At 41.0% G+C, this 22,351-nt stretch overlaps 1 protein-coding gene across 1 annotated transcript in view; it reads right to left on the reverse strand.

The window, feature by feature from the left end:
• Positions 1 to 635: 635 nt before the first annotated feature.
• The window catches only part of gpat3 (glycerol-3-phosphate acyltransferase 3), a 31,164-nt gene continuing 9,448 nt past the window's right edge, over positions 636 to 22,351 (reverse strand). The window contains 9 exon segments of the mRNA XM_084324069.1: positions 636 to 2,405; positions 9,012 to 9,091; positions 9,733 to 9,861; positions 11,158 to 11,243; positions 13,033 to 13,041; positions 13,044 to 13,087; positions 17,879 to 17,994; positions 20,274 to 20,367; positions 21,396 to 21,485. Of these exon segments, the coding sequence (XP_084180195.1) occupies positions 2,270 to 2,405; positions 9,012 to 9,091; positions 9,733 to 9,861; positions 11,158 to 11,243; positions 13,033 to 13,041; positions 13,044 to 13,087; positions 17,879 to 17,994; positions 20,274 to 20,367; positions 21,396 to 21,485 (784 nt within the window). The 3' untranslated portion in view covers positions 636 to 2,269.

Raw genomic sequence — 22,351 nt, forward strand, 5'->3', positions numbered from 1 at the left:
GAAATCATGTTGTATGCCTGTGTGAGTGATATTGCTGTAGCTGTGTGTTGTTGTTGTTGGTGAGCGTATGGCTTTAACTTACACTGAGACAAGGTCAAGTGATTAGACCTGTACACACTAGTATAACATCGTGAAATATGAAATCAGTCATAACCATATAAAATAATGTCCCTGTAATTACAGACATACACAGGTATTAAGTGCAGCTTAATACAGAATGTGAAATTTGGTAAAATAAAAACAAAAACAAAACATACCTGCATATAAAATACGCAAATATGCAAAATTGATATTTGTGGTAATACTGGTAATTTGTATAGAGCTGATAATAAATAAGACACAATGTGTTATATTTGAGAGGCCATAGGTGTCCTGTTTCAGTAAACCAAATGTAGTTCTGACGACTTGTTGTGGATAAATCATTCAGTTAAATGCATTGTGATTATCATCTGTGGTTTTACACTACGGACAATTTCAATATCTATGATTCTTTAATTACACATTACAACTTTCTGAATAATAACTGATATATATATATATATATATATATATATATATATATATATATATATATATATATATATATATATATATATATATATATATATATATATATATATATATATACTGTAAGCTGCTGCATGTCTTTCCAGTAAAGAAATTGGTGGATCAGTGGATTATTATTATGTTAGCAAACACTGCCTCCCAGTGTCAGAAATAAGCTACTACACCAACACAACTACAGTACAGGTGCAGAGAAAAAAAAACACAAAAACTAAATAAAACATGTTTGTTTAGTATGTAACAACAAATAAGCCTTAGAAGAAAATAACTAATTCAAAGCTGAGTTGCTTTTGGACTTTGACCCAAAAGTGTGATAATCCATAAAAATCCGTAGTCGAAATAAACCTACTTTCAAGTAGCGACAAGACAAGCAGAACATTACGTATTATCCAGTCCTAATATGCATTAACTGGTAGTTGTTCAGACACCTGTTGATTGTCCTGTTGATTGTCTGGCATGTGCTAAAGTTCTCCAGAGATGAATCAGCGTTATATAATCCTGTGGTTTTCTAACTATAGGTCGTGGGTTCCAGCAGCGGGTCAGGTGGGTCGCAGGATGAGGGCAAAGGAGGAGAAAGAAAAGTGCCAAAGGTCGCATGAGTTTCTAGAACAGAGACCCTAGAATCTTTATCCGAGGGAATAAAGACTTGATTTGTCAAGCAGAAGATTGGCTGGAATCCTCCATTTAGCATCAGGCTGTCAAACGCCCGACCCCACCCCTCGAAAAATAATTTCTCCAATTAACAATTTGATTAGATAAAACTATTTGAATAATAAATGTTAGAGATGGCTGGACTGCATTTATACAGCATAGTGTTTTTTTTATTATCCAAAGCGCTTTACAACTTATGCCTCACATTCACCCATTTAGTCACACATTTAACGGTGCCGACCTTCTCATCTGGAGCAGATAAGGGGTTAAGTGTATATTAGCTCAGGGACCTTTTGACAAGCTGCCGGGAGAGCAGCTGGAATCAAACCGGGAACCTTTCCGATTACCAGACGGCCGCTCTACCTCCTGAGCCACCATGTCGCCACATTTGGTGGAAATTAATCAGCATCAGGTTGTTGTTCACAGGCCATTACTAGATCTACCAGGCTGTCACATCTAACCCCATGTTAACCCTTTCACTATCACACTACAGAAGGTTAACCCTTTCACTGCAACAATACAGAAGGTTAACCCTTGCACTTGCACGACAAAGGGTTAACCCTTTCACTATCACACTACAGAAGGTTAACCCTTTCACTGCCACACGACAAATGGTTACCCCTTTTTCGCAACCGTCTGTAGTGTGGTAGTGAAAGGGTTAACCTTCTGTAGTGTGGTAGTGAAGGGGTTAAATCATTCTCTAGGTAGGCTAATTATTAATTCGTTTCCACCAATGGCATGGCACGCGTTAAATTCCTTCCCTGGACGCACGGTGGGGCCCCCGAGCAAAGTAACACCTCTCGTCGCGGGGGCCTGCAGGGGGCGCTGCAGGGGGGCGCCGCCGTGAAGAAGTCGGGGGACCCCCCCCCCCCTGTAACAGTCTTCAAGTGTCTCGGAATGTTTCCACTCCTCGTGCGGTATATGGAAGATAGTCGTCCTACTTGTGTTGAGCTGATGATTGTCCAATAGCAGAGGTTGTCCAGAGAGAGTGGATCAGAGAGGAAGTGTCCAGTGTTTACTGTTCCTCCGTGTCCGGGGGGAGAGAGTCTAGTGTTTACTGTTCCTCCGTGTCCGGGGGGAGAGAGTCTAGGAGGGTGCTGCTCTCTTGTCCTGCGATCATGGTGCTGAAACGCCTCTGCTGCTCCTCTTTGAACTCGTCCTTTACCTTCCCTCTCTTCAGCCCCCCGTCCCTGTCGAGGACGATAAGACAAGATAAGATAAGATAATAAGATGACAAGACAAGATAAGACAAGATGACAAGATAAGATAAGATAAGATAAGACAAGATGACAAGACAAGAAGACAAGACAGGGCAATTTTACTATGTTATTTTATTTCATACTTATCTTGTCTTGCACAGTCTCTGGAGCGTAACAGTAAGAAGCATTCTGTATAAAAGTATTCTGTACTTCTGTATGACAACTATTAAAGAAACTTGAAACTTGAAGGTTATTGATCCCCTTTGGGAAATTCAGGCATCATAGCAGCACAGGGGAGGGGGGAGGGGAGGTACCGGTATGGGCAGGGTAATAATAGTAGAAGACATAAATATAAGCAATAGAATTATAGTAAAGATAAAAAAATAAGCAGTGTAAACAATATGATTAACAATAATATAGAAATATGGGAAAAGTAAACAGTGTAATCAAAAGGTGCCAATGAGGGTCTGTACATATGGACAGTTTTATTGATAAAAATTAGATATTGATTGATAGCCAGTATGGATTCAGAACTAAAAGATCCACATCAATGGCTCTCATGCAGGTAGCAGAAGTTAACAAATTAAATCGATAATAAACAGTATGCAGTTTTTTTATTGATCTAAAAAAAGCTTTCGATACCATTGACCATGATATTTTACTCAGAAAACTTGAAAAGTATGGAATTAAAGGGGTAGGGCTCAGTTGGATAAAAAGTTATATAGAAAATAGGAAACAATGTGTGCAGATGGGGGAGACCAGATCATCCTGCAAAGGGATAACATGTGGGGTACCGCAAGGATCCATTTTAGGACCGAAATTATTTATATTGTATATTAATGATATCATTGATGTTTCTGATAAACTTAAATTTGTCATTTTTGCAGATGATACCAAAATTTTTTGTTCAGGTGCAGACCTACAACAGTTGTTAACAAATATTACAGGTGAACTGGGGAAACTGAAATGTTGGCTTGATACTAACAAACTCTCCTTAAATATAAGTAAGTCTAAATTTATTTTGTTTGGTAATAAAAAAATACATCCGAATACTCAAGTAGAGATATGCATAGATAATGTTCAACTTGAAAGAGTAAATGAATATACTTTTTTTGGGTGTCGTGATAGACCAAAACCTCAGCTGGAAAACTCATATTACGTAACTATGTAAAGAAAAAAACAGCGCGTAGCTTAGGTATCTTAAGAAAAACCAGACACATATTAAATTTGAGATCATTATACACAATTTATTGTACTCTTTTATTACCATATCTAACGTACTGTATAGAAACTTGGGGAAACACATACAAAACTAATCTGAATCCTATTATCATCTTACAGAAAAAGGCAATAAGTGTTACGTTCTGGTTGCTGACTGCTGTCTGGAACCACCCACCATTCTGTCATCTGTCACTTGGCTACTGTCACCTGTCTCCCCTGTCACTTAGTGCTGTCACTTAGGGTATGGGTCCTGATTGGCTGTCACGGGTGTGTGTGTGGAATGTTAGAATGTGTGTCTATTTAACCTTCCTATCTTCTGCTTGATATCCGTCAGGTCTTCATTATAGCGTTCGGAGATAACGCGGGCGGTTCCGGTTCTGGACCACCACTAAGCTCCATTATCTTTATCCCCTCTTCTTCCTGCCACTCGGCATTGTATCCTAGTATTACTCTTTGTGTTCTTTACTATTAAAACGAACCTACTTAAGAGTACACCCTCTCTGGGGCTATAAAGCACACCGTATTTCAAAAGCACACTTGCAGAAGCCAAAGCATATGGGGGGGCTGGCCCTGCCGGTATTCCAGCACTACTACTGGGCTGCTAATGCAAGGGCCATGACCTTCTGGCAAGATTACTTCATAGGTGATGCTACAGTAGCCATGGATGCCCCCAGGTGGCGAGACATGGAGGCGCATGTGAACCTAAAAAGCTCTCTTCCTGCAATGTTATTTTCTAAGTGTGATACGATTAATAAGATGGCTCTCAACAATTTTATCCTTCGGAACTCACTGAGAATACTGAGTCAAATCAAAAAGGTTTTCAAAGTACCTTCAACCTCGGCATATGCTCCAATATGTGATAATCATCATTTTCCCCCTGGTCAATCTGATATTGTTTTTTCATTATGGAAGGGAAAGGGACTGGCCACTATCAAAGATCTATATGTTGATCGTCACTTTGCCTCATTTAACGAACTTAAGTCTAAGTTTAATCTTACAAGCTCACACTTCTTTCGTTACCTGCAGGTTAGAAATTATGTCCGCAGTAATATCCCAGACTTTGAGACATGTCCTGCTGATTACCAGTTTTATAATCTCATGAGCCGATCACCAGTTTCAAAACACCTGATCTCTGATTTTGCTTCATATTTCTCTGTCCAATCTATGCCTTCCTCCGACCACATTAAAGATGTATGGTCCACAGAGCTTAGTATGGAAATCTCTGATGAAATGTGGGAGGAGGGACTTAGCAGGATACATAAATGTTCTATTAATGCCAGAGTCCAACTTATACAGTTTAAGGTCATTCACAGACTACATTACTCTAAAACCAAACTGCATAGAATCTATCCCTCTGTATCGCCTCTCTGTGATCGTTGCATGTCCGCAGAGGGTAATCTTTCACATATGTTTTGGTTTTGTCCCAAGCTATTTAAGTACTGGGTAGACATTTTTGACTGGTACACCAAGGCGTATAAAAGAGAGATTGCCCCAGACTGCCTTCTAGCTCTACTCGGCTGTTCAGCTAACACTGCGGAATTACCTTACAATGAGCAGGAGGCCCTGATGTTTGGTATGGCTGTGGCCAAAAGAATTATCCTGAAGGAATGGAAAGACACGTCGTCTCCAAGTTTTAAAAGATGGCTCACTGAGATGGTCTCCTCTCTGCAGCTGGAAAGCATCCGTCACAGTAGGTCTGAGACCTTGAACAAATTTGAAATGATATGGGGTCCCTTTTTGGAATGCTTAGCTAGAACATAAGTGCTTCTCAATGGCCTCCTGTGTATTTTCTGTACTATGTATTGGTGTTGTCAAGATAGTGGAATTTCGAGCTTCGATGCGATACCTTGGGGGGTATCGATGTTCTATACCATTTTCGATACCACAGGGAAAAAGGTTCAATCTTAAATTATAATTTTTTTTGATAGATTTTGCTTCTGTTGCTGGTTGGTTCTCCTCAGCTTCTCTCTGGTACTGTAGGAGAGGATAGATATGGCACTTTTGAAACCCTTTGTTTATCTTTAGATCATACATTTGGAAATAACTGTTCATCTCACTTCAATCGTTTTTGTTGCAGAGCATGGTGTTTTCTCGGGCAGACAGATGTAGACACTGGTCTGTGTTGCATGTGCCTGACAGGCTGAACTGTTTGTATTGCAGTCATGTTCCGACTTAACTGAATGCACATGTGTGTGTGTGTGGACTGCTGTACTATTGCGGGTATTGAAGTGAACAATGCAACTTCCTTTTTTTTCTTTTTTTTTTATGAATGATTAGGTGTCGATATTTCGGGAAATGAGTATTGAAACAGTTTTGGGTATTCAGAATCGATATATGTCGATTTTTCGATATTTTTGACAACACTACTATGTATGTGTGTATATATATATATGTATATATATATGTATGTGTATATGTATGTGTATATATGTAATGTGTGTAGTATATATGTCAGAGAATCAGCCCCTTGCGTCCTTAGTGTATAGCATATGACATGGTGTATGTTTGTTCATTGATGTGACAGTGTCTGGCAACATACTGTTTGTGTTCTGTTTGTGTTCTGAAAAAACCCTCAGCTCGGAACTAGGCAAAATCTGCATATGGCTCGCTGATAACAAACTATCATTACACATGGGCAAAACAGAGTCCATTCTCTTCGGTTCAAATAACAAACTCAGCAAGACCGACGGCTTCTCAGTTGCAGTGGGTGACAATATTGTCACAAGGAAAGACGAAATTACCTACCTGGGTTCCATCCTAGAGGCAAATCTTTCCTGTGACAAAATGGCATCCAATGTAATAAAAAAAAGTCAACCAACGAACTAGATTCTTGTACCGGATCTCCTCTCTGGTAAACAAGAATACCCTGAAGACTCTGGCAGGAGCACTCATTCAAGGGTACTACGACTATGCGTGCACCTCATGGTACCAAAGCACCTCAAAGGCGCTTAAAACAAAATTACAAACATCACAAAACAAACTGGTCAGACTACTACTTGACCTTACCCCCAGAACCCACCTCACCCCTGCCCACTTTGACAACCTAGGATGGCTTAGAGTAGACGACAGAGTACAGCAACTTGCAATGGGCCTGGTCTACAAGATACACTATACGACTAAGGTACCCATGTACATGTCAAAATACTTCCCAAAGGTCAGTGAATACCACAACCACTACACCAGAGGAAGCTCAACAAATCATGTTAAACCCAGATTCGGCTCAAACAAGGGACTAAATACGTTTCGCAATTATGCCACATCAATGTGGAACGCCCTACCCAAAGCTGTAAAGGAATGTGAATCCCTACCCACATTCAAAACCGCTCATAAAGAGCACCTACGGGAGGCTGCAATTCGAAACTGGCCACCGTAAATGCCCAAAACCCCCACCACCTCCTAATAGACAGTCTCCACAAATACAGTACTGTAATTGCAAATCTGGTATGTCATAAATGTATAGATGTAGCAGTACTGTCTATCTGTATGTCATGTATGTCATATATGTTACGATGAATTGGAAATGGGGGACCCTGGTGGAAACAAGACGAAAGTCTTTCTCTGGTCTGCATCCCCTTAACAATTGTATGTATTGAGCTGTACTGCACTGTACCCATTCTGCAATCTGTTAATAAAGTTTTCATTCATTCATTCATTCCTCCCCACCGCATGTATATATTCCCTCCCCGCCGTATGTATATCTCTCTCCCACCCACCCACCCCCTCCTAATGTACAGTCCCCTCCCCATCATATGTATATACTCTGTCAGGATCTAGGGGTAACAGTACTGTATATTTGAATACCGTTTATGTCACAAATGTATCAGTACTAAATACCTATATGTCCCTATGCCATAAATGTCATGTATGTTGTGTATGTCATAAATGTCTATATGAATTGAAAATGGGGGACCCTGATGGAAACAAGACAAACGTCTTTCTCAGGTCTGCATCCCCTTAACAATTGTGTGTATTGAGCCGTACTGTATTGTACCCATTCTGCAATCTGTTAAATAAAGTTTTCATTCATTCATTCATTCATTCATTCATTCATTCATTCATTCATTCATTCATTCATTCATTCATTCATTCATTCATTCATTCTTTTTGTTTATTTTTTATTTTCTTTGTGTTTGTGATTTGTCTTGATGTGTGTTTGTGAAACTATAAAAGCTGAAAATAAAATATAAAAAAAAAAAAAAAAAAAAAAAAAGAGTACACCCTCTCCATCTCCTTTTTTGCATACCACAATTGGAACTCACCTACCTCCATCCTGACAATAAGGGTTGTGAACAATGTTAGTTATCTCCATCCTACAAACACACTGTTTTTTTAACTAAGGGCATTAAAGTTCCTCGACTTAGTTGACCTTAAAACAGCAGAGATCGTTTTTAAAGCTAGAAGTTATCAACTGCCATGTAACTTACAAATATTGTTTAAAGAATGAGAGGTGACGTATAATTTAAGAAGAACACTCAATTTGAAACGAACCACACTTAAAAGTATGTCTGTGTCAGTTAAAGGAGTGAAACTCTGGAACAATATACCGGATGAAATAAAAAACAGCAGGAGTATTTTTAAGTTTAAAAATATGTTTAAAAACAGGGTTCTAGAATCTTATAGTAAAATGTAACCTACAATCTGTTTTTCTCTACCATGAAACTCTGGTATTGCAGATGAATTTTTGTTTTTCCTATGTTGGCTTATGTTCTTTTCAGGAACGGTTTTTGTTGATTGTTGATTTTTTGTTTGTTTGTTTGTTTGTTTTATCTTGCAAACTTTAACTTTTTTTGTTCTTTTCTGGATCGGTTTTTGTTGATTTTTGATTGTTGATTTATTTTTTTGTTTGTTATATTTTGAAAACTTTAACTTTTTTGAATTTGTTTGTTGAATTAGGGGTAGGTTGCTCTATAAGCCTTCGGCTTCAAACCTATCCTTTTCGTTTATTTGTAAAAATGTTCGAAAAATTATTTGTTTGTTTATTTATTTGTATTTGTAAACATTCAAAATACAAATAATTCATTCATTGTATGCCCTATCGGTTATATTATATGTTACAATAAATATGGTCAATAACACTTAGAATCTGAATATGAGTAAGTAAAGTATATACAGTATACACAGATGCAGTATACATAAAGGTACCCTAACTGGCATGATATACGTCATATGTTATACGTTGTAGTCCGTGCAGGTTTAGGTGGTAGAGTCAGACACACTTTAGTGATCAGACAGTGATCGGAAAGACACACACATAGTACATTACCAGACAAAAAAGTTGTGCAACTGCATGATTAATGATAGCTTTTAGGAAATTGTAAAAATTGTTTTAGGATATTATTTGATCTGAAGAGATAGATATGACTTGATGTTTCTCACCACGCCAGGTCCAACAGACCTCCCTGGTGAGCGATGGCAGATTTCACTCTGCTGGCGAAATCGGCTGCATCCTCCCCGTCCTGCTCGAAACAGAAACAAGCTCAATTTCATCATACACCCTACCATTAATAACGCCCTATTGTGAAAATGGCCTTTTCCTGTTTCCTTTTGCATTGTTTTTTTACACAACGACGGGTTGTCTCAACACTGAGAACATTTTCAACATGAACATAGTGCCGTTTCTGCAGTTCAGATGTGTGACAAGAACTCTCCCTCTTGAAACAAGCCATTCAGAATCAAAGCCACGATCAACATAACATACAATAACAACATGTGAAGGGATCTTGGAAGAAATGTGTGTGTACAAATATCTAAAGTTGAACCTAAAATATGTTAAAAAATTTGTTAAGTTTGATACGCTATTGCTGGATCTTGAGTCATATTTGATATGTAACGTCTAGCTTGGTTGACAGTTTGATCTGAATTTCGTTGACCGACCTCAGATTTTATCTACTAATAACATGAAGGCACATAGTGGTAAAAAAGCTGAGTCATACTTGTGTTCTGTGAGGTCATACTCTTGTTCTGTGGGGTCATACCTGTCCTCGTACCACATGCTGTGAACCTCTGTACGTCACTGTGACTCTGATGTCACTAAGACAAACTCCTGAACATTTGATTCATTTATTGTATTTGGTGAACAAGGTGTTTGTGATTCTACCTGTAAGGTCATGGGGGGGAGGTACCACACGTTGACCACAATGGCCCAGCTGGTCATCATCCGGAGAAGGTAGCTGACCATGTTGTATTTGGTACTGTTCCAGAAGGCGTCTCCAAACCGTGGGTCATACTGGCGAGCAGGAGTAGAGGAGACTCGACTTACTACAAGATATTTCTACAAGCGCTGTCAAGAGCAGCCTGGGTTCTTCAACTTTTTCAGACCAAGGGTGAATTTAGTCAAACTGAATTTAGTCTTACCCCATGCAGGACCCAGTCTCAATAAGACAGATCACTGCACTTGTTATGTGAGGACCCACAAAGAAAATGCTCTGGAATCATTATGGGTCCTGGGCCATACTTTAAGAAACACTGGTCTAGGCTATCACAAGATAAAGGTTTCTTAAACTACGCTAGGGACCCAAAATGGGTTGTGGGCCTTTCCCTGGTGGGTTCCCAGTTCCCACTTGACAAGGGTACCAGTATGTTAATGTGACCAGGTCCCAAAGAAAACTTAATACCCAGGTAGACACGATGACATCCATCTAAAGCGTTATGTCTCTTCTCATCTCTTCTTCAGATACAGAACCTACCTTGATGGCTACATCTCTACTTTACATACAGAACCTACCTTGATGGCTACATCTCTACTTTAGATAGAGAACCTACCTTGATGGCTACATCTCTACTTTAGATACAGAACCTACCTTGATGGCTACATCTCTACTTTAGATAGAGAACCTACCTTGATGGCTACATCTCTACTTTAGATAGAGAACCTACCTTGATGGCTACATCTCTTCTTTAGATACAGAACCTACCTTGATGGCTACATCTCTTCTTTAGATACAGAACCTACCTTGATGGCTACATCTCTTCTTTAGATACAGAACCTACCTTGATGGCTACATCTCTTCTTTAGATACAGAACCTACCTTGATGGCTACATCTCTTCTTTAGATACAGAACCTACCTTGATGGCTACATCTCTTCTTCAGATACAGAACCTACCTTGATGGCTACATCTCTTCTTCAGATACAGAACCTACCTTGATGGCTACATCTCTTCTTCAGATACAGAACCTACCTTGATGGCTACATCTCTTCTTCAGATACAGAACCTACCTTGATGGCTACATCTCTACTTTACATACAGAACCTACCTTGATGGCTACATCTCTTCTTTACATACAGAACCTACCTTGATGGCTACATCTCTACTTTACATACAGAACCTACCTTGATGGCTACATCTCTTCTTTACATACAGAACCTACCTTGATGGCTACATCTCTACTTTACATACAGAACCTACCTTGATGGCTACATCTCTTCTTTAGATACAGAACCTACCTTGATGGCTACATCTCTTCTTTACATACAGAACCTACCTTGATGGCTACATCTCTTCTTTACATACAGAACCTACCTTGATGGCTACAGGGTAGATCGTCCCTCCAATTTCAAAGCTTCCCTTCTTGAACATCATCACTGATGTGTTGTTGACGCAGGTTCCTGTATGAGAGACAGAGATTGTCCTATTAAAGAAAACACCACCACCAACACCACCTCCTCGTCCTCTACCACCACCACCACCAATACCACCTCCACCTCATCCTCCACCACCGCCACCATTAATACCACCACTACCACTACTATCACCACCACCAATACCACCACCACCTCCTCCACCACCAATACCACCACCAATACCACCACCAATACCACCACCACCACCTCCTCCACCACCACCAATACCACCACCACCTCCTACTCCACCACCAATACCACCACCACCACCTCTAGCCCCTTACGTGACTGCGATCTGCAAGCCAGGGGCTTTTCGTATCTGCAGTCACTCTCAGCAATGCCGCCACCAGGCTCATATTAAGTACCAAGCGCTGAATTCTGAGCTGGGGGTGGGTCAAAAATATATCAGATATGAATTTCAAAGATACCCAGCGTACAATATGGGTTTAACACAGCTTTACGGTGGGGTCTGGAAGCTCGGAGTTGCTAATAAACAGTTTAAATCATTGTTACAAAACGAGTGGTACTCACAGAGCGAACGTTGGCAAGATGGTGTCTTCTTCTTCTGCCACTATTTGGCTGCCTGGTGCGCATGCGCTGTGACACCAACGGCGGAAATGGACATTCGGTCTGTAGTACCACTCGTTTTGTAACAATGATTTAAACTGTTTATTAGCAACTCCGAGCTTCCAGACCCCACCGTAAAGCTGTGTTAAACCCATATTGTACGCTGGGTATCTTTGAAATTCATATCTGATATATTTTTGACCCACCCCCAGCTCAGAATTCAGCGCTTGGTACTTAATATGAGCCTGGTGGCGGCATAGCTGAGAGTGACTGCGGATACGAAAAGCCCCTGGCTTGCAGATCGCAGTCACGTAAGGGGCTACACCACCTCCTACTCCACCACCAATACCACCACCTCCTCCTCCTCCACCACCAATACCACCATCACCACCTCCTCCTCCACCACCAATACCTCCTCCTCCACCTCCACCACCACCTCCTCCTCCTCCACCACCACCTCCTCCTACTCTACCACCACCACCTCATCCTCCACCACCGCCACCATTAATACCACCACCTCCTTCTCCCCCACCACCCCTATCTCCTCCTCCTTCACCACCACCACCTCCTCCCCCACCACCCCCTACCTCCTCCCCCACAACCCCTATCTCCTCCTCCTCCTCCTCCACCACCTCCACCCCCACCATCCCTATCTCCTCCTTCCCCTCCTCCACCACCACCTCCTCCCCCACCACCCCTATCTCCTCCTCCTCCACCACCTCCACCCCCACCACCCCTACCTCCTCCCCCACCACCCCTATCTCCTCCTTCCCCTCCTCCACCACCACCTCCTCCCCCACCACCCCTATCTCCTCCTTCCCCTCCACCACCACCCCTATCTCCTCCTTCCCCTCCTCCACCACCTCCTCCCCCACCACCCCTATCTCCTCCTTCCCCTCCACCCCCACCCCTATCTCCTCCTTCCCCTCCTCCTCCACCACCTCCTCCCCCACCACCACCACCTCCTCCCCCACCACCCCTACCTCCTCCCCCACCACCCCTACCTCCTCCTCCACCACCACCTCCTCCCCCACCTCCTCCTCCTCCACCACCACCCCTATCTCCTCCTTCCCCTCCACCACTACCCCCTCCTCCTCCTCCTCCTCCTCCTCCTCCACCATCTCCTCCCCCTCCACCACCACCAACACACCATCCTCTAAACACCAGCTATATACGTAGGCAGGGTTTATTCTTAGTTGAGTCTTACCTTCAGGAAGATAAGAATAGGCAGCTTGTTCTCTGCTGCAACATGAGCTCTCAGCCTGGGGAGGAATTTACATCATTTATTGATTAGTCAGTAATCAGGTATTGAATGGGCATTGAATTATTTACATCATCAAGGAGTATTGAGATATATGATATATGATATATGATTTGCCACCGTTGCACCTTGAAAACAGAGAAAATTTAATTCAGGGCCCCAAAACATCTCCCTGTAACACATGGATGCATCGTAGCTACTCTTATATATTCTTTGAAGCGGGTGGGTGTTTGAGGAAACGCAAAGTAGATTTATTTTCTTTTTGTCAGTTACTTTACCACAGATCACAATGGTCCCACCAGTAATTTAGCTGACAACAAGTCAGCAGGAAGGGTGAAACTCTGGCAGCTAAGGGTAAGTAGCGTTGTTCGTCAAACAGTGTCGAACTTGAGTGCTACGGACTTGACAACAATACTTAAAGGCCCAATCTGTGATTTCTTTTCATCATATAAATGTGGGGTATATTTACATACATAGGTTCTGGAAGATTACATTACCAACATAAACAAACCTTTACAGCCCACGAAATACAGTGAATAATACAGTGAGTCAGTCAACTAAAGAATAAAAACTTGTTTCTGTTGTTTGTTATTTTCAGACAGGGCTATATGTTTGTTTGTTTGGATCACTGATTGGGCGTTTACATGAATATGGATATCCGACATTTATAAAGGTAATACAAAATAACACTGAGGATTGGTTAAGGTGCTCGCAACCTATATAGCAAATAGAGGTGAGAAGGTGATCTAAGGAAAGTTTCATGGTGCTGTAATTAACACATTCAATGTCTCCGATGACATCACTGGTGGCCAGGGCTTGACATTAACACGCGCCAAATGCGGGTAGAATTCGGCGGTGGTGTGTAACTCTGTCACTCTTACCAGCCGCTTTGGTGGGTAGACCGTGCAGCGTCACCGTTTTAGAGTCGTAGTGAAGAGTCTCTCTCTCTCTCTTTCTCTCTGTATCTCTCTCTCTCTCTCTCTCTCTTTGTATCTCTCTCTCTCTCTCTCTTTCTCTCTGTATCTCTCTCTCTCTCTCTCTCTTTGTATCTCTCTCTCTCTCTCTCTCTCTCTCTCTCTCTCTTTGTATCTCTCTCTCTCTCTCTGTCTCTCTCTCTTGCATCACGCGTAATGAGAGTCTCTTTCTCTCTCTCTCTCTCTCTCTTTCTCTCTCTCTCTCTCTCTCTCTCTCTCTCTCTCTCTCTGTCTCTCTCTCTCTCTCTCTCTCTCTCTCTCTCTCTCTCTCTCTCTGTATCTCTCTCTCTCTCTCTCTCTCTTTGTATCTCTCTCTCTCTCTCTCTCTCTCTCTCTCTTTGTATCTCTCTCTCTCTCTCTCTGTCTCTCTCTCTTGCATCACGCGTAATGAGAGTCTCTTTCTCTCTCTCTCTCTCTCTCTCTCTCTCTCTCTCTCTCTCTCTCTATCTCTCTCTCTCTCTCTCTCTCTCTGTCTCTCTCTCTCTCTCTCTCTCTCTCTCTCTCTCTGTATCTCTCTCTCTCTCTCTCTCTATCTCTCTCTCTCTCTCTCTCTCTCTTTCTCTCTCTGTCTCTCTGTATCTCTCTCTCTGTCTCTCTCTGTGCGTGCGTGTGTGCGTGCGTGCGTGTGTGTGTGTGTGTGCTGAGTGGCTAGTGACTTTGGAAAACCACTAGCCACAGTGGCTGGTGAGCCAAAAGGTTAATGTCAAGCCCTGCTGGTTGATAGACCATTTAAAACACTGTTCAAGCCTCGTAGCACGTTCACTCCACAGATTAATCATGCATCAGTTGACACATTTTGTAGACTAGTGGAGGATGAAGTTATGCTTCTATGTGGGAAAAGTAATGAAACTAGATTATTCCCTAATCTGCTTGAGTCAGAGAGACTAGCACTTAAGGAATTGATGCAGTTAGATAATCTGGTGTACAGGAAGGCCGATAAAGGCTCGGCCTTAGTGGTACAGAATAAGAGTTCCTATGTTGCTGAAATAAATAGACAATTAGCAGACACAGATGTGTATATTCCTTTAAGCACAGATCCAACTGTTCGGTTCTCTTTTGAGATCAAAGAGGTTCTAAAGCGCCTTCTTAAGGAGGGTGATATTTCTGAGAAGGAATTTAAGTTCATGGTGAATGATAACCCAGTAAGACCTATTATTTACACTTTGCCCAAAATTCACAAGGATCTTCATAACCCACCAGGTCGACCTATTGTGGCTGGTATCGGGTCACTTACAGATCTCAAAATTTGTTGACTCACACCTTAAAGAATTGGCTGCAGCACAACCTGGTTATTTAAAGGACACTACCGACTTTCTAAGTAAGCTGTATGAGTGCAGTATAGAAGCTATTGATATTTTGTGTACTATGGATGTTTCTAGTTTATATCCTAGCATCCCACATATTGATGGGTTAAGTGCATGTAGATATTATTTGGATCAGAGAATAGAGCTACATCCCTCTACTGAGGCATTAATATCATTGACTCAGGAAGTCCTTAATAAGAATTATTTTCGTTTTCAGGATCAATATTATTTACAGAAAAGAGGCCTAGCTATGGGCAGCCCGGTAGCGGTTAATATGGCCAACTGTTTTATGTCGAAGTTTGAGTCTGAATGTATTTTCAATAATAATCCATATGTTGGACACATTAAAGCCTATTGGAGGTATATTGATGATTTATTTTTTGTATGGTCAGGCACTAAAGAGGCTCTGGTAGAGTTCCACTTGTTTCTCAACTCTCAGAGAGAGACTATTAAGTTTACTATGAATTATGATTCACATTCCATAGCATTCCTCGATGTATTGGTGAAAAAGAAAGACAATATTGTCCATACCGAAGTTTTCAAAAAAGAGACTGATCGAAATTCGTTTCTCCATTATAGCAGTTATCACCCACCAGAGCTCAAGAGGAGCCTTCCATTTAGTCAGATTTTGAGATATAAACGTATCTGTAATACAGATGACATTTTTGATACACAAGCCAAGGAGCTTTGTCAGAACTTTAGATCTAGAGGATATAGTGAGGCCCTTATTGAGAATTCTCTTAATAAAACTAAACAGATAAACAGACAATCCCTTTTTACACATAAAGACAAAGTAAAAAGCAACTCGGTAGCATTGGTGTCCACCTTCAGCCCTATTTCTAGAGATATGCGTGATATTGTGAACAAATACTGGTACATTTTAAAGTCAGATCCTAAGATCGGAGGTGTGTTCCAGGAACCACCCAAATACTTCTACAAACGGCAACCTAACTTAAGGGACCAGTTAGTTAAAACAGATTTTCCCAAAAAATTTACCCATTTTATGGCTAATATTCCAAATGGCAATTTTCCATGTTTGTCTTGTACCCAATGTCATGGCATGATTAAAGAGAAATTTTATTTACAACCAAGTACAGGTAGGAGTATCGCTGTTAGAGGCCGGATTACCTGTAATTCTGATTTTGTTGTTTACTTGCTTAAATGCCCTTGCAACCTTTACTATGTTGGAAAAACAAGAAGACGTTTTAAAAATCGAATTTCGGAGCACAAATGTTCTATAAGAAGAAATGACGAGAAGTCTTCAGTTGCAAGGCACTTTAATAAGTTAGGACATGATATTTCTGGCTTAAAATACATGGGTATAGAGCAGGTCTTGAGACCACCAAGAGGCGGCGACAGAGACAGGCTCTTGCTACAAAGGGAATGCTTCTATATTCATTTTCTAGATTGTCTAGAGCCTAGAGGCCTCAATGAGGAAAATGTTTTGACCTGTTTCATTTGATTATTTCATTTCATTTGATTGTTTACTATTTTCATTTATCATTCTTTATATTTATAATTGAAAGATGGCTTATATGGGCCATGAGTGTTTATGTTTAGAGTTTAAGATGTAGGCCTACTCTGTATAAAAAAAAATATATAACTATATATAGATATATCTCTTTGTGATTTACTGTTTCTTTCTTTTTTTATTTACATGCTTTCTTTTTTTATTTACATGCTTTCTTTTTGATTTACATAATTCTGAAAAGGTTGTGCTTGTAAGTGGTATTTTGTACTTTTTTGCAATCTCTTGTGGGAATGTGTTGTCACTTCCTGTGTTGTCACTTCCTGTTTGACTTGTATTTACTAGGGTCACTTACCCTTCATGCTTCATGCAAGCCATTCTGAAGAAGGTGTGTTCACACCGAAACGTCATGATTACAGGCTGCCAATAAATTTGGAAAAACCTGGAGTGCGTGCCTGGACATTGTTTCCCTATTTTTTATGTATGATATCAGAGGTTACAGCACCCAGTGTCAAGTCTAGTGAGGTGAGCGCGTTCTACTACTTTTTTCAAGCCCTGCTGGTGGCCATATTCAAACTAATTTACTCCTGATAACTGTCAAACTAAATGACTGTGCAAAGCTGTTTTAGAGTTTTGTGATGTGTGTGAGATTATGTGCTAAATAAATCCGAAGTGCCGCTTTAAGGGCTTTGAGGTTCTGGATCCAAAAACAACACAGTGGCAGAATGTAAGCGTGTGAGCAAATAAGTAACTGATAAGAGATGTGGAGGTCAGACGCAAAGCAGACAGGTTGACCATCTCTCGGAGTCACGTGGCAACGAGAAAGTTATCTGTGACCCACAAGCACAGCGGCGGCAGAATGTAGTGTGAATAAATGACTAACTCACACTGACACCCCTCAAATAATAAATAAATACATATATATATATATTTCTTTTGATCATAATTTAATCATTATGATTTTTTTTTATAAATAATCATTTCAGAAGACAAGAATTATCGAATGTCGTTAGGAGGAGTGAGTGTTTTTCGCCATTCCGTCTCACCTACTGGTAACGGCGTGGCGGTCTCTCATCTCCGACCTCTCGAACCACACGTGGGGGCACGACCTCACCATCGACCTCTGGATGACCCCCATCAGGCCTCCGTGGACCTGACCCACCTGAGGAGGGAGAGAGAGAGAGAGATACAGAGAGAGAGAGATACAGAGAGAGAGAGAGAGAGAGAGAGAGATACAGAGAGAGAGATACAGAGATACAGAGAGAGAGAGAGATACAGAGAGAGAGAGAGAGATACAGAGAGAGAGAGAGAGAGAGAGAGAGATAGATACAGAGAGAGAAAGATACAGAGATACAGAGAGAGAGATACAGAGATACAGAGAGAGAGATACAGAGATACAGAGAGAGATACAGAGATACAGAGAGAGAGAGAGAGAGAGAGAGAGAGAGAGAGATACAGAGAGAGAGAGGGAGGGAGATAGAGAGATTGGCAAAAAATAACAGAATTCTTTACCCAAGGGCGAGGCGTTCGTCAGGGCTGCAACCTCAGCCCGGCACTCTTCAATATCTATATTAATGAATTGGCCAATATACTAGAAAAGTCCTCTGCCCCCGGTGTAAGTCTCCACAATCAGGAAGTGAAATGCCTGCTCTTTGCAGATTACCTGGTTGTGTTGTCCCCCACAGCAGACGGCCTACAGCAGAGCCTGGACCTGCTAGAGCATTACTGTCAGACCTGGGCCCTGGCAGTAAACCCAAAAAAGACCAAAATAATGATATTCCAAAAAAGATCCAGATCTCAGGACGTCCTACCAAAGTTCTCAATTGGTACAAAACATGTAGAGTACTGCACACATTACACCTATTTAGGCCTAAAACTAAGTTCAACTGGACATTTTAAGGAAGCAGTCAATGAGCTGAGAGGGAAAGCACGCCGGGCTTTCTATGCCATAAAAAGAAATATACAAACAGAAATACCAATTTGAATCTGGTTAAAATTAATTGAATGTGTTATTGAACCAATTACACTCTATGGCAGTGAGGTGTGGGGTCCACTTACAAAACAAGACTTTACCCAATGGGACAAACACCCCATTGAGACCCTGCATGCAGAGTTCTGTAAGATTCTCCTACATGTCCAGAGGAAAACTACAAACAATGCATGCAGGGCAGAATTAGGCCGTTACCCACTAATACTAAAAATACAAAAAAGAGCAATTCAATTTTGGACACACCTAAAACAAAGTGACCCCCTCTCGTACCACTATCAAGCCCTGCAGTGCCAAGAGCTGAGGAGCAGCAGGAACCCCCTTACCCAGCTGGTCCTGAGGCTGAGTCCACAAACCTGCTCTCTTAACACACCCCAGGAACAGAACACACCACCAATCAGAATAAATCAAATTACTACACAGCTAAAACAAAACTACATCACCTATTGGAAAACACAAACAAAAGCACAGAGCAAAATGCAGTGCTATCTGGCTCTAAACCGACAGTACACCATAGCAGATTATTTGAGCATGGTGACTGATCAACAACTAAAAAGAACCTTGACAAAATACAGACTGAGTGAGCACAGCCTCGCTGTTGAAAAGGGGAGGCACAGGAAAACCTGGCTTCCTGCAGAGCAAAGGCTGTGCTGTCATTGCATCCTCAGTGAGCCTGAAACTGAGTTGCACTTCCTCACCAAATGTGAAAAATACAAATATATTAGAGAAACGCATTAAAAAAAAATTGAACTAATAACAAAAGGTTTTCTTGCACTACCAGATACAGGAAAACTACCAGTCCTACTAGGGGAGGACTCAACAAGCTGTGAGCTAGCAGCAGCCTATGTTGCTGCCTGCCATAGACTGAGGGACAGTGAGTGACAGTCACCTGACATGTTTATGCCGTAATATTTTATGTTCTATTTTATGATGATAATTTTTGTATGTACTATGACATTAATATGTGTTTTGTAATCCATGCTTATGTTATTAATCATTTGCTTTGGCAACATGTACAAGTTGCGTCATGCCAATAAAGCCATTTGAATTGAATTGAGACAGAGAGAGATGCAGAGAGATAGAGAGAGAGAGATACAGAGAGAGAGATACAGAGAGAGAGGGAGGGAGATAGAGAGAGAGAGAGAGAGACAGAGAGAGATGCAGAGAGATAGAGAGAGAGATACAGAGAGAGAGACATACAGAGATACAGAGAGAGAGACAGACAGAGATACAGAGAGATACAGAGAGAGATACAGAGAGACAGAGAGAGATAGAGAGAGATACAGAGAGACAGAGAGAGAGAGAGAGAGAGAGAGAGAGAGAGAGAGAGAGAGAGAGAGCATGACACCAACCGGCCTCCTTAAGACAGCTGGTATCAAATGACCAGCGATATACGTTATATATTATATATTATTATATTATTATACATGTTGCCCTGCCGCGTTGAGACCCACCATGGCGTAGCAGCCATCGTTGGCCAGGATGACGACGTCGATAGGTGAGGTGTGGTTCGCTACGCATATTCCTCCTTTCTGTGGTCTATTCTCTCTGGAAGAAAACAAGAGGGAGGAGTACTAATGTTAGAGAAAGGCTATTATTACAATGACTCCAAAAAAATTACTATTTCCTTCCTGGTAAGGTGAGAAGTGATAGTGATCACTAGGGCTGTCCCCGACTAAGGATTTGGATGGTCGACTATGATTGGCCAAAATTTGCAGTTAGTCGACTATCGGTCGACAATTTTTTTAAAGCATAATATTTTTTATTATTATTATTATATATATTTTTTTATCATTCCATTTGGGCTGTGGGGGTGCTTAATGTCTGAAGGAGTCGACTGAAGGCTTCTTGTCCTCTGCTAAAGCATGCAATTGGTCCACTGATGGATACATCTTGATATTTGTCTAGTCTAGTGTGTTCATCAGATGGGTGAAATCCTCTTTCAGTGCCTCTGTGCCTGTTTCCGTAGGCAGTTAGCCTCTGGTATGTGTGCCATTCGCGTTAGCCATGCTTCTAGGCCTCTTTTCTTTTGGAAAGAATGATACATTTTTTTTTAAATAAAATCTTTTTTTTTCGACTAAGTGGTTGGCTAATTTCGACTAATCGACTAATAGGGGTCAGCCCTAGTGATCACACAAGGTTGAGCGGTGATGATATTATAGGGAGGTGTAGTGGTTACGTCATTGCTGTTTCTGGCTGGTCCACCTCGCTTGAAATGGCAATGTATTTCCAATGGACACATTTCTAAATCGTCTCGTTTAAAACAAATAAAGCATGAACATTGGCACAGTGTACCTTTCTGCGTGTATTCATCCACAATCTATAGCTCAACATGAAACAATTCGCAATTAATCGTAAAATAATTACGTATAATTTTATTTCAACCAAAAATGCTTAAACAATAATGTTAGTGATAGAAGGGACTCATTTTTGGCAAAAATGGAAAGCTTGCCAATGTTCATGAGGCAGAATTATTACAATAGCCGATAATACATTTTCCCAATGATAAATCCCTATACGGGTGGACCGCGTGGGAAACTACAGGTTGGACTAAACACATTCCGGCTTCGACTGACTTGTTGTGGTATTGTACGGTGGCAGAGAGACCTCTGGCACAGATCCGCCAGCACATCAGATGGACCAGCTCACTCAGCCAGTTCTTTACGCTGCAACACAGATACAATCAATGTAGACGCTGTAACACAGACACAATCAATATAGAAGTTGTAACACAGACACAATCAATATAGACGCTGTAACACAGACACAATCAATATAGACGCTGTAACACAGACACAATCAATGTAGAAGCTGCAACACAGACACAAATATAGAAGCTGTAACACAGACACAATCAATATAGAAGCTGTAACACAGACACAATCAATATAGAAGCTGTAACACAGACACAATCAATACAGATGCTGTAACAGACACAAATATAGAAGCTGCCAACACAGACACAATCAATACAGACGCTGTAACAGACACAAATATAGATGCTGCCAACACAGACACAATCAATACAGACGCTGTAACAGACACAAATATAGATGCTGCCAACACAGACACAATCAATATAGACAAATGGAAACTGTGGTGGGATGTAAACTAAGTATTTCTACTCAAGTACTGTACTTACTTAGGGAACTTTGTACATTTACTCCACTACAATCCAAAGGGAATAGTGTACTTTTTTACTCCACTAAATTGATCTGAACCCATCAGTTACTAGTTACTTCGATGAAGATAATAATATACTGACATTTGTTATGCATGCCAACTTCAAGGGTATGTAATCAGAGCAGCATAACTAGACCACATACCACTCTAACATAATTTTTGGGGGTCAATAGTTGGAGGATTGAATGCTCCCAAACACTGGAATACACAAATGTCATGTATAATGTGTACTTTTACTTTTGATACTCAAAGTACATTCAATAACAAATACTTCTCCACTTTTGCTCAAGTAGAATTTAGACTTTTACTTTTACTAGTACAATTTCATCTGGGTATTTCGACTTTTACT

This window comes from Notolepis coatsorum, assembly GCF_963971535.1.
Source record: "Notolepis coatsorum genome assembly, chromosome: 11".
Classification (NCBI taxonomy): domain Eukaryota; kingdom Metazoa; phylum Chordata; class Actinopteri; order Aulopiformes; family Paralepididae; genus Notolepis; species Notolepis coatsorum.